General features: G+C 36.7%; 1 protein-coding gene across 4 annotated transcripts in view; it reads left to right on the forward strand.

Moving 5' to 3' along the window:
• The window catches only part of GABARAPL1 (GABA type A receptor associated protein like 1), a 76125-nt gene that overhangs the window by 20401 nt on the left and 41878 nt on the right, over nucleotides 1–13846 (forward strand). Inside the window, exons 5-6 of one of the 4 annotated variants that reach the window (XM_036066454.2) lie at nucleotides 7682–7728; nucleotides 8524–8600. The exons of 2 other annotated variants lie outside the window; for them this stretch is intronic. In XM_036066454.2, the coding sequence (XP_035922347.1) occupies nucleotides 7682–7728; nucleotides 8524–8585 (109 nt within the window). In that variant the 3' untranslated portion in view covers nucleotides 8586–8600. Of the gene's footprint in view, nucleotides 1–7681; nucleotides 7729–8523; nucleotides 8601–13846 lie in introns of those variants that run through there. One more of the 4 variants, XM_078075593.1, reaches the window with a different exon arrangement.

Here is a 13846-nt window from a genome sequence, read left to right on the forward strand (position 1 = left end):
GGAGTGTTTCGGTACTGAGTGGTCTGCCAGCTGGACTCAACCTCTTCTGTGGTGGCCACGGCCGGTGTAGTTGAGGTCATGTACGTAGGTTCCAAAGCCAGGCTGCTGGTATTCAAGTCCCAGCTCCTCCACTTCCTAGCTGTAAAACTTTGGGTAAAATATACATGCTCTCTGCATTTAGGTGTTCCATCTGACAAATGGGGATAACTAGGGCATCTACTTCATAGAGTAGTTGTGCGGGTTAAATATTTTACTACATGAAAAGTTCAGTATTTTACTACATGAAAAGTGTTTGTCACTTGGAAAATACACAACAAATATCACTTTTTATATTATATATTCCACTTTTAATTGGGTCTTTTTGCTACATCTTCTCTTTCTTAAAACCTTCTGCCTAATGCTAAATTTCTTTGCTTAGCTTCACCATAGTAATTTGCTTTAGAAGAAAATTACCAAGGGTGAAGCTTCACGGTGTTCTAGGATGCTCACTTCTACTTTCTGAGTGTCTTTTTCCGCTCATGTTTATTGCTCAGATTCATGTCATGATCTTGTGTGCTATGACTTGCTTAGTAGAGCATCCTTCAGACACGTCCTCTGTACCCAGTGACCAAGGGAGAAAAACGTGTTTTTGTATTCTTTAACTTTCTGTTGTGGAAAAGAATTTATTTATTTATTTATTTATTTATTTATTTATTTATTTGAGAGAGAGCGTGAGGGAGGTGAGGGGGTGGGGGAGGGGCAGAGGCCTATAGTCTGGAAAGGTGACCATCTCACAACCTCTAGTCAAATGGAAGCGATGAGAAAATGGGAGAAAAGTGATGACCTTAATTCCTTGTTCAACTCTCCACATCCTCCAAAGTGTTGACCATCGTATTTGCAGTTGTATTTGGAATGTCAATGCTGTCCTGATTTTCTTTTACTAATGTAGAATAAGTTTATAATTTTATGTTTTATGGTGACATTAACAAAATCTGGAATGCTTAAATATTAACTAAAACACGTTACAGAATGCAATTTTCACTTGCCTCAACCTCATGTTTGGACATAAACAAGAAAACACAATCAATCCCTCCTCTCACAAACCAACCAAAACATTATCCACTCCACTATCTTGTAGATAAAGATTCATTTACTCACAATCAAACAAAGGATATGGGACAATGTGTGAGATCTGGGTGCTGTTATTTTCCTTGTCAGTGCTTAGCACTGTTGAGTAGCAATGTCATGGAGTGAGACATCTCCCCAGGAAAAGGGATGTGCCCGTCTAGATGCTATCATGTGGAACATTGGTCTGTTAGGAATTCTCATCGGAAGAGGTTTTATAAACCAGAGTTGAGAAGAACATGATTTCAAAATACAATGTTTCCGTGTTGATTTTGATAAACATGTGATTCACTAATCACTTACTGTAAGTATGTGGGGCTAAAATAAGGTGTTAATACCTCACGCAAGAACTTCAAAGGCTTGCCAGCTGCTGGGGCTCCTTGCAGAAAACCACTGCTCTGGGTGAGCTGTTGGTGGGCTTCAGTTTTCTCACACTGAAGGAGTCAAAGAATTGTGGCAAATAAGTCACTTCTTGGTAGCCAAAAATCTCAGGCAATCTACTAAGGATCAGGGAAATGGTTCTGAACTCCCCTAGCCAGGAGATTTAGGGGAAAATCTGTTTCATAAAACTTTGTAGTCTATGATTTTGCTGTTAAAACTTGAGTGTATATATATATAAAAAAAGACATGCAAATGCCTGAAGGAAGATCAGGGAACAACTTCAGGACTAAAAACTAGAAATTAATCATTCAGTTAGTAACTACCCCTCAGGCTCAAGGATTTACAAACCATCAAATCACCCATTTACTCACTATCAGTCTGTTTATGGGATTTGAAGCCCCAGATACCAGAAACAAACAAAGCCAGAAATAAAGATGATGAAAAAGGACTGATTACCAAGAAACTCAATTACATTGAAGGAGACCATGCTCTTTCAACAAAGTCTGAATCTCACTGATTTAATTTAAATATAACCTCCAGTGATAGTTAACGCTGATTGATGTTCACTATGTGCCTGGCTTCGTATTAAGCATTTGCATGCATTAGTTCATAAGATCTTTGCCATGATACAATGAGGTAGATCACATTGCTCTCTGTATTTTACATATGAAGACACTGAGAATTAAACATTAACATGCTCAAGTTCACCAAGCTGGTAAATTGCAAAAGTTTATTGTCTAAGAAATGTTTATTGCACTCCAGGTTGAGTGCACAGAAAGACAATATGCGTAATTACATTAAAATCCAATTTCTTTTTGCCTCAATTATCCCAGTAATTTTGTAGCTCTCTGGTTGAACTTAGCTGTATAAAAAAGCATGCACGTATTACATGTATTTTGATTATTTAATCATTAGTTGCTGTACATATACTTGTCTATGTACTATATACCTGTTCTCATTGAGCTAAAATATAAATTTTGGCATATAATGAAACTTTGGCTATAACCAAAGTAGTTTTAGGAGTGTAGACATGCTTTCATTATGTGCCTTATTTCCCAGTTTCTTTCTTCCCATGAGTTCTGTCCTTTAAGGAGTGTATACTTACTTTAAAAATAGTCAACTCTCCCTTTCTCTATATTAGAATTTTGTGATACCTTTTTTTAAAGATTTTATTTATTTATCTGACAGAGAGAGAGAGCACAAGCAGGGGGAGCAGCAGGCCGAGGGAGAAGTAGGCTCCCTGGGAAGGATGCAGGACTTGATCCTAGATCTCTGGGATCATGAGCCCCTTGTGATACTTTTTGACATACCTTTCACTTTATTATTGTATTGCTGTTGAGTGGGGCCAATTTTGTGATTTCCTTAGAATTTATTTGAAGTTAACTTTTTTTTTTTTGCCTGAATTGTATGTTGCTCCCTCTTTCAGTTCTGTGTGTGTGTGTGTGTGTGTCTATGAGCGTGTGAGGAGGAAGCTCTGACTGGAAAGATGTCAGTTCAAAGTTGTCACTATAGTCTGAATGAAGAAACGGTAAGGAATTTTCCATTCAGTATCGATGAGCTTTATGTTTACCAAGTTCCAGTAAACATAAAATTACTAAGGGGGTAAAATTATGGCAAAATATGGTATCTCCTTTTTTTTTTTTTTTTTTAAAGATTTTATTTATTTATTTGACAGAGAGAGACACAGCGAGAGAGGGAACACGAGCAGGGGGAGTGGGAGAGGGAGAAGCAGGCTTCCTGCAGAGCAGGGAGCCCGATGCGGGGCTCGATCCCAGGATCCTGGGATCATGACCTGAGCCGAAGGCAGACGCTTAACGACTGAGCCACCCAGGCGCCCCACTGGTATCTCTTTTTTAAGAGCTCAGTCCAGTGGAAAAACTAATAAACACACACCAGTCATAATACATTGATATGATGTAGATGAGGTGTGCATGGCATATAGTCATTAGAGGGTTCAAATCATCCCTCTTGCCTCACCTTTGACTATTTCATCCAGCCTGCTGTTGAAATCCTCTAGTGTAGTTTTGCAGTTCGGTTATTGTATTCTTTAGCTTGGTGACTTCTGTTTGGTACTTTCTTATATTTATATCTCTTTGTATTTTATTCTTTTTTACATTTATATTTTTTATTTAAATTCAATTAGCCAAGGTATAGTACATCATGAGTTTTTGATATAATGTTCAATGATTCATTGGTTGGCTGTATCACCCAGTGCTCATCATATCACGTGCACTCTTTAATCTCTTTGTAGAAGTTCTCCTGTGTTCATCCATTCATTTCCAAGTTTGGTGAACATCTTTATGACCATAACCTTGAAGTCTTTATCACTTAGATTACTTATCTCTGTTGCATTAAGGTCTTTTCTGAAGTTTTATTTGTTCTTTTATTTGGGACATATTCCTATTTTCTCATTTGGTGTGATTCTGTGTTTGTTCCCATCTATTAGGTGAAGCAACTACCTCTCCTAGTCTTTAAAAAAATGGCTTTGTGTAGGAGGTGAATCTTATTGTCCTAGCTCTTGATTGTCTCTCTTTGCCCTAGCTCTTGATTTTCTCTCAAACCTTGGTGATTGTCTAAGCAGCTTGATTTTTTCTTTTTTGGAGGGAGGGGGTGACCAACCCATTTTATTGAGGGGCTTCGGGGAAAGGTCGAAGGGGAGGAGGACAGGAAGATCCAATGTCCTCAGCCCAGCTGGAACATTCCTAGCGTCACAGTCCCCAAAAGCAGCAGCTTGATTTATTCTTGATGGGTCCCTGTTGTCGAGGATGTGCCAAGACCTGTCAGTGTTCCAAGCGGAGGGATCTCATTTAGCACCTAGTTTCAGGCTGATTGGAAGGCAGACCATCAGCTAATTTTTGGTTCTTTTTCTGAAGGAATTGTTCCATATGTAGCTGTAGATCTGGTGTGTCCATGAGAGGAAGTGAGTTCAGGATCTTCCTATGCCACCATCTTTAACTGCTCCCTGACTGCTTCAAAATTAATGTAGGAAACAATCTGTGGCCTGTTGAGAAAAGCCTTTCATGCCATCTCCTAAGTTGAATTTGCCCTATAGGCTTTGGATATCCAAAAAGTATATTTGGTGGTCTTTAATAAAGATTACAGTTTGTGAATTTAATATGAATACATTCTCATTTCAGATAAAAGTGCAGAAAAACAGATAAGAAAAATTAGAAATGATCTATATCCTATATACTCTGTCCTTGGCCTTTTAAATATAGTTGATTCACTCATAGAAACAAACTTTGGGTATTACACGTAGTTATCCAGGTTGACTGCTAGACCAGTTACTTCTGCTATTATTTCTTTAATGTTCAGATTTCATACAGTAGCTACAATACTAAGGCCTCTCTGTATTTTGGGAATTCATTGGACCTTTCTTGTGTACTCTTCCTGCAAGCATGGAAGGGGTCATATTAAAATACTTATCAACTGGTATAGAAATGGATATTGGCATGCCATATCATTCAGTAGACAAAATAAAAATTTATCTTCCTCTTTATTCTGCAATTATATGTTATAAATGGAATATGGAAGGAACATGTCATTTGTCAAATCATTTATAGAATGTACAAATTTTTTAAAGAAAATGTTGATGCAAGTTTTTTTTTTTTTTCCTGCATCTAGCTGTATTTCACATGTGTGTGATTGAATTGAAATAGCGAAGCGGATTGAAATCTATCTTCAATAGTCCATTAAATTGAGAATCAGCTGTTTATATATTCCATAATAATTTTCTACATATTTCTGCTGAGCTAATAGCAGTTGAATTTGAAACTTGTTTAGCTCTTATCATACTGATATTTTAATATTTGTAATGTCATTTAAGTCATCAGAACAATTTATTGAAATGCCATTTAGTCAGCTAATATAATTTTTTAAAAAACTTCTCATCTGAGTAGGTTTGCAAACTTCATTTTGCCCTGTTTCATAGCTCAATTAATTCAAAAACTAAAAAGTTTACTCTATTTTTCACAATTGTCATCAAAAACACAATTTTTATATAATTTTTTAGATAATTTAATAGATTTTTACGTGTTAGACTTGACGTAGTATTTTGCTTCTTTAAAATTTATCATACTTATTTTTATATTTTGCTTCATTTTCATATTTTCCTCTCCTCAATCTATTTCAATAAGTCTAAGATATGTTGTTTTTCACATTTTAACATCTCTGAAATCAGGATACCTCTTAAAATATATGGAGTCTTACAATAACTGTAGATCAGAAGACATATGCTCTGTCTTTGTAATTGTGTGCATATAACTGACCTTCATCATGGATGGTGATAGTGTTCTTCAGATAAGTTATGTATGGGCGCCTGGGTGGCTCAGTTGGTTAAGCGACTGCCTTCGGCTTAGGTCATGATCCTGGAGTCCCTGGATCGAGTCCCGCATCAGGCTCCCTGCTCGGCGGGAAGCCTGCTTCTCCCTCTCCCACTCCCCGTTTGTGTTCCCTCTCTCGCTGTGTCTTTCTCTGTCAAATAAATAAATAAAATCTTTAAAAAAAAAAAAAACAAATAAGTTATGTACATTGGTTGTCCTGCATATTTTTGTCAACAGACTGCTTAAGCACCACCATTCAAGAATGGAATATAAAACCTCTTTTTTTTTCTCCAAAATTTTTACAGACAACTTCACAAAATTTTCACAGATCAAGTAATTATTAGCATAAAGCCTGAATAATGAGCACCAAAAGCTAGGAAGAAAATCTTTACAGACAGTAGAGGGCACTCTTTTAAGAAATGCTACAAGATTTTTGTTCTTAGTATCACAGAGGACAATGTTGTGTTCAGAACAATTCTGATGACAATAAATACATTTCCTTTGCTGACAGTAATCAACTATTTTAAGATTTTATTTTGTATATGTTTTATTGTTTGAAATGAATTACGATATTTAAATATATTTTCTTATTGAAGATGCAAATTTCTTTTATTTGAAACACGAACTTTAATAGAACATCATTATTGTTCTGTTACCATAGAAGACTTTTTAACACTTTCATACTTGAAAATACTAATTTTGAGTTCCATTTGAGTCACTAATTACCAGGTATAAATTCATATATAGCAAGGCATACATGACTGAGAATGTATACCCTATTATCCTTGCCATAAAGTAAGCATATCTTCAAGTATGGGGACATGAGCATCAGCAAACCATTGGAGAAAGTTCTAAATTGAGCATAAAGGGGGAGAAATGGGAGTTGCTAACATTTCTTACATTGGACAATTGAGGCAGTTCTTGATGCCAAATCCTGAGGCCTTTACTATATAAAATATTTCCAGAAAGAAAAAAAATGTAGTAAAACTATGCAAAAGGAGAAAAAGGTATTGACTTGAACAAAGGACAATAACAATAGTTCATGCTTTCTCATTTAATACCTAGAAGAACCCTTTGATAAAGGTACTCTTTTCTCTTCTTTTTACAAATATGGAAATATTGAATTCGTGAGGTCAGCTGGACCAAGATTATACAGGTTTGAATGCACAAATGGAATTAGTATCTTGCCTTATCTGATACCAAAGTTGTACTCTTAATCACAGCATCAGAACACTTCCAAGAAAGTTAAAGAGAGAGCTTGGAACCAGTGTAGAAAAATCTCAAAAATAAATAAATAAATAAATAAAATTTCTTTTATTTATTAAGGAACAACCTTGAAAAAACTTGAAAAGGAAATGTATGAAATCATTTCACACTTGATTTTTTACAAAGAACAAATAATGAGTCTCCTCCCACATGTATCACCTATACGAGGTGGGTAGGTGTCGTGAGGGCTGTGACAATGCTTTTCATCCAGGAAGGGCCATTTACTCTGAACTCTGCTGGGCAGAGGGGTGGGGCTGTGTCACGGTGGTTATAATGAGCTCCTTGATTCAATGACTTTATTTGTGGTTTCATCTGAACTCAGAGGAGCTGCCACTGCTCCGTCTTTGTGGCTCTCATCTCTTCGGAAATGAAGAGGGTGTCAGTCTTCATGTTTTGTACAAGTCAACTTTTAGGACTCCTTATTGTATAGACTTTGTCCATCATGCTCAGATTCCCTAGGGCTTAAACTTCTACCCTGAGTCTCAGTCTATTTATATGGTGGTGAATTCGGCTGTCAACCTAGAAGGAAACATCCCCATCTCCTCAACCTCTCTTTCGAGTCTATGTCAAGTTCCAAGGTCGTGATAACTTTCTGCTTTCCTTTTTAGATGGTCTTATTCTGGTCCGTCTGAATGGTGCTGGAAGCTAAGAAAGGGTGAGCAAAGGCAAAAGCCCTGCTGGTTTGTTTTGGCCCCCATATTTTAACATATTAAAAATCATCTAAAGCCCTTATTGTAATCTAAATGTTTCCTATTGAAGATCCTATCCTCAGTTTGCACATAGATGAAGAGAAAGTCAGAGGCATCTGCTCTCATTTTGCATTGTCCCAAACTTTCCTCCTTAACCTAGGTAAGGCTTGGCTATTAATTTATCAGTTAACTTTTAAAACTTCACCTTTAATTCACATTTGCAACAACCCCTGATTATTCTTCCATATATGTTGAAACAAGTCAGTAGGAAGTGGCTTCAAAATCAGATAATATTCTTAGAATGAGTATTTAGGGTAATAATGTAAGGTGTCTTGTATCTGTAAAGCTAGATAAGATCCACACCAGAAGAAAGTTTTAGGCATTTAAGACCATGTTAATGATTCTGCACCTAACATTCCAATGTGTGTGGGTTTTTTTTTTTTTTTCCCATGCAACCAATCAGTTCTCAGACACCAGCTGGTGTTTTCCGTGTTTGGCTCTTTATTCTTCCATCCTCCTCTCTTAGTGGGTAAAGGCTGTCATTCTGAATTTAGTGTTGTTTCTTGTGGTCACTCTTAACCAGAGTCATAACAACACAAACAATGACATTAAAGTGATAATGATCACCCACATCCAGGCTTGCACACCTCAGTTTTGGGTCTCTTCTTCTCCTTAAGTTTTATCTTCTTCTGTTCTTTGGCCAGGTGCACTGCTTTGACTCCTACTATATTTTTTCAGTTGCTTCTTTTTCTTTTAATCAGAAATGCTGTTGGGGCCCCTGAGTGGCTTATCGTTAAGTGTCTGCCTTCGGCTCAGATCATGATCTCGGGATCCTGGGATCGAGCCCCTCATCGGATCTCTGCTCAGCGGGGAGCCTGCTTCTCCCTCTCCCACTCCCCCTGCTTGTGTTCCTGCTCTCCCTGTGTATCTCTCTGTCAAATAAATAAATAAAATCTTTTTAAAAAATGCTGTTCCCTTCACCTCATCCTCATAAGACCTACGTAGGTACTAAATGTTTTAAGCAGCAACGACTCTACAACTGGAAGTATTCTGTACTGTACAGTGTGATTTGTCAGCCATACATGTTGGACACACTGTATTGAACTCACTGAGTGTATTGAACTAATGCATCATGTCTGAAGAATGATAGGTTGATTGATCCCAAATGACCATTTAGTAGCATTTCTAAAAATTTCAACAGTGTGTCATATCATAATCCAGACAATTCAGTTAAACTTTAATCTCCAAACTAATTATAAGTAATCACCACTTCTGTCCTATGAGCCCCAACATATATATATTTAAATATATATTATATATAAGTATATATGATATTTTTATATGATATACATTATAATCCTTTTAATACTTTTTATGTTTATATATTGAATCATCTTTATGATATATTGCTAATAAACTATTCAGTTTAATTTTATATTTCCCAGATGATGGAAATGAACCTTTTTTTTTTTAAAGATTTTATTTATTTATTTGAGAGAGAGAACAAGCAGGGGGAACGGCAGAGGGAGAGGGAGAGGCAGGCTCTCTGTTGAGCAGGAAGCCCGATGCAGGGCTCTATCCCAGGACTCTCGATCATGACCTGAGCCAAAAGTGGACACTTAACCAAGGAGCCACCCAGGCGCCCTGATGGAAATGAATCTTGAGATTATGTATCCTATTCAGGTTTATAGATCTAACAAAAGAATCAGGCACTTGAAACAATTGACTTTTGATACATCACATTCAGCAGGTTGAAGAAGGAAGGGAAAAGAATTGTCCACTCAATTAGGACATTTAAAAATTAGATTTGAATGTTAAATAATCTGCCTTGTATTGTCATCCTATTTACTTTTGTGCTGCCAGTTTTCTAGATACTCTGTGTGCATTGTTCTCATTAGATTACCCTACTCAATTGATCATTTGGAATGATTATGAACATCACTGAACAAACCCATTTAATTCAGTTTTCCTTTCCTATGTAATACTGAGACATTGGTGTTGAACTGACCTTAGTTGATTTTTAAGTGTCATTCAAATTCATAATGCTACCCCTCACATGGTTCCATTTATACATTCATGCATGCATTCATTCACTGATCATAGAATTATTATTTTTTTAATTTTGCTGAGGGCTTTTCATATATGACTTTTATGATACTGGAGTATGTTCCCTCTATCCCTATACTGTGAAGAGTTTTAATCAAGAAAGGATGCTGTACTTTGTCAAATGCTTTTTCTGCATCTATTGATAGGATCATATGGTTCTTGTCCTTTCTTTTATTTATGTAGTGTATCACAGTGATTGATTTGCAGATGTTGAACCACCCTTGCAGCTCAGGAATAAATACCACTTGGTCATGGAGAATAATCCTTTTAATGTAGTGTTGGATCCTATTGGCTAGTATTTTGATGACAATATTTGCATCCATGTTCATCAGGGATATTGGTCTGTAATTCTTTTGGTGAGGCCTTTGTTTGGTTTTGGGATCAAGATAATGCTGGCTTCATACAACAGAGTTTGGAAATTTTTCTTCCAACAGCTTCAGAATAAGTATTAGTTCTTTAACTGTTTTGTAGAATGCCCCTGAGAAGCCTTCCAGCCCTGGACTTTTGTTTATTGGGAAATTTTTGATTACTCCTTCAATTTCCTTGCTGGCTATGGGTCTGTTCAAGTTTTCTATTTCTTCCTGGTTCAGTTTTGGTAGTTTATATGTCTCTAGGAATGCATCCATTTCTTCCAGATTGCCCAATTTGTTGGCATATTGTTGTCAGAATATGTTCTTATAATTGTTTGTATTTCTTCAGTGTTGGTTGTGATCTCTCCTCTTTCATTCATGATTTTATTTATTTGGGTCCTTTCTCTTTCCTTTTTGATAAGTCTGGCCAAGGGTTTATCAATCTTATTAAAATATTTGCAAACCACATATCTGACAAGGAGTTAATATCCAAAATTTATAAAGAACTCCTACAACTCAGTAGCAGAAAAATATTCCAAATTAAAAATGGGCAAAGGATCTTGAGATTTCATATGAATTTTAGGATAGCTTTTTCTATTTTTACAAAAAACAAAAAAACAACTCACATAAAGTAAGCTACAGATTCAATACAATCCCTGTAAATTCTGAGTGAGTTGTTAAGTGATAAGTTTTCTCATCAATAAACACAGGATGCCTTTCCAATTATTTATGTCTTTGTTTCAGCAATGTTTTATAATTCTCCATGTATAAATCTTTACCTCTTTGCTTATGTTTATTCCTAAGTATCTTATTCTTTTTTATTCTATTTGTAAATATGATTTTCTTCCTTATTTCTGTTTCAGATTATTCATTGTTAGTATATAGAAACACATCCCAATTTTGTGTTTTGAGTTTGTATCATGAAATTTACTAAGTTTCTTTATTAGTTCTTACAGTTTGTGTGTGTGTTTTGTGTGCATGGGGAGGGGTGGAAGATCTTTGGTTTTCTCTAGATAAGTTCCTGTCGTCTATTACATCTTTTTTTCCAATGCCTTTTTTTTGATGCCTTCTCTCTCTCTCTCTCTCTTTTCTTTCTTTCTTCCTAATTGCTTGGGCTAGAACTTCCCCATACTATGGTAAATAAAAGTGACAGAAGTGGGCATCTTTCTCTTGTTTTTAGTCTTAAAGGAAAAGCTTTGAGTATATTAGCTGTGGGCTTTTCATATATGAATTTTCATATATTTCCTTCTATTTCTAGTTTGTCAACTTCTTCATCATGAAGAAGTGTAGAATTTTGCCAAATGACTTTTTTTTTTTGCATAAATTGAGATGATTGTGTGATTTTTTTCTCCCTTTAGTCTGTTAATTTGATGTATCATGTTAATTGATTTTCATATGTGGAACCATTTTTGCTTTCCATGAATAAATCTTATTTGGACAATGGTATATAATCTTTTTAATATACCACTGAATTTGGTTTCTAGTATTTTATTGAGGGTTTGTGATGGTAATTTTATGTGCCAATTTGATTGGACCATGGTGTGCCCAGATTAAACATTATTTCTGTGTATGTCTGGGAAGGTGAAGTTCTGGATGAGTTTAGCATTTAAATCTGTGAGCTCTGTAATGTAGATATCCCTCCATATTGTGGATGGTATCATCCAGTCTCCTTGATAGCCTGGTTATGAAGAGGAAAATTACGCAGAGCAGACCCAGGCCCGGCAGGCCCCAGAAGATGGAAATTTACTAGAGATAACCAGAAGCCCCACTGGGAGCAAGAGATAACCAGCCGTTTCTGCTTCTGTAAGCAGGCTTCCCAACACGAGCTTCCTGCACTGCCCTAACCACTGCCCTAACCGCTGTTCCTGCCTAAAGCAACTCCCCCCACCCCCAATTAAACCCACCTACCAGCAGTCAGCACAGCCCTTGGAACCTGGCCCTCTGCACTGTCCTATAAAAAAGTGGAAGAAGGAAGGATTCCTTCCTCTCTTGCCTGCCTGTTTGAGGTGGAACATCAGTCTTCTTTTGCCCTTAGCCTGACATTTACATTATTGGCTCCCCTGGTGTGTATATCTTCATACTTGGACTGGAACTACACCCACTAGCTCTCCTGGGTCTCCAGCTTGTAGATGGCAGATCATGACAAGATTTCAGATGGATCTCACTTCTCCCACTTGCACGTCTCAGGTTCTATAATTGCATGAGCCAATTCCCATCCTATTGGTTCTATCCTATTGGTTATGTTTTCCTGGAGAACACTGACTAACACAGATTTTGGTACCAAGAGTGGTTCTAAAGGAACAGGATTTTAAGATGAGTTTTCTGAATTGGTTTTGGGGTTACTGGAATTGGTTCTGTAACCTGATTCGGTTTAAAGATGTCTAGACAGTATTGTTAATAATGAGAGCACTGATGGTCCATGGCATGATCAGGTGATAGAGATATGAAAAATATCTGCATTGGATATTTCTAAGCAACCACTTAGAAGAATCAAGGAGCTGAGTCCCTCTGTATATGATACTTTCAAGCACTTTGGGAAACTAATGTTTATAATGATGCTGACCAGTTGCTCCTAATGTCGCTGGATAAAGTGATAAAAGAAAAAAATAAGCCCAGGGGGTTCACATTTTGAGCTCAAGATCTGGGTTGTCACTCCCACCAGACCAAGGCCATGCCATATCAGGGAGACTGTGGGACAATGGCAAACAAAAATGCCACAAAATTCCCTGCTGTTCTGAATGTGGCTTTTTTCTTGGGTAGACACTCTGCAAGTCTTTGACTGTTTCCCAGAGCACTTATACAGTAATTTTAGCTAGTCTTTAATCATCATTTTCAATATTTTTATGGGGGAAACAAGGGCCTGGAACTTCCTAGTCTGCCATTTTGTTGACATCACTCCAACTCTCTCCAATTTTTTGTGATGTATATATATTTTTTTATCTGTGACTAAAATATTTTTTTTTAAATCTTGGCTTCTCTACCTTACATTATAAGTATTTTTATGGTTGTAGAGAGAGAAGCTTAACTTGCTAGATGATTTGGTGAATCTAGCTCAGGTCAGATGATCCCTGCCACTCCCATTCCCTCTATAAACATATGAATCTGAAGGAAATCAGAAGTCTTTTCCTGTTGTGCAATGTATAGTATGTTCAGTTGTGCTCAGCCCAAGCTCATCTTTCTTTGGTCTGATCAAAGTCTGTGGCACCATGTGTTATCCTTAGTTTTCTTGTGCCTTCTTTCATGAGTCATTTGTGGTGTTTGTCCTATTGAATTAGTAGACAATTTTTTCCCATCATGGGACATAAACTACTCTTTCCCAAGATAATGGCCTTTTGGAAATGGAGCAAATTCTGTCCAGCAACTTTGGGGTGAGGGGGTGTCTTCTTTTGAGGAACAATAGTGGGGCATTCAGCCTAAATAAGATAGTCAACGATAAAATGATAATGGGAATTATGTCTGGGGACTACAAAATCCTGGTGCAGAAGATCTGTTGAAAATAGAAATTGAGATAATACATATGTTTCAAATCTCAGGTATTGAAACAGTTGGAAGAATCAATTACTACCAGTTCCACATAGAGACAAACTAGTCTTTACAGAAACAGATATGTCTCAAGGGGAGGAAATAC

This window comes from Halichoerus grypus, chromosome 6 (assembly GCF_964656455.1).
Source record: "Halichoerus grypus chromosome 6, mHalGry1.hap1.1, whole genome shotgun sequence".
Taxonomy (NCBI): Eukaryota; Metazoa; Chordata; class Mammalia; order Carnivora; family Phocidae; genus Halichoerus; species Halichoerus grypus.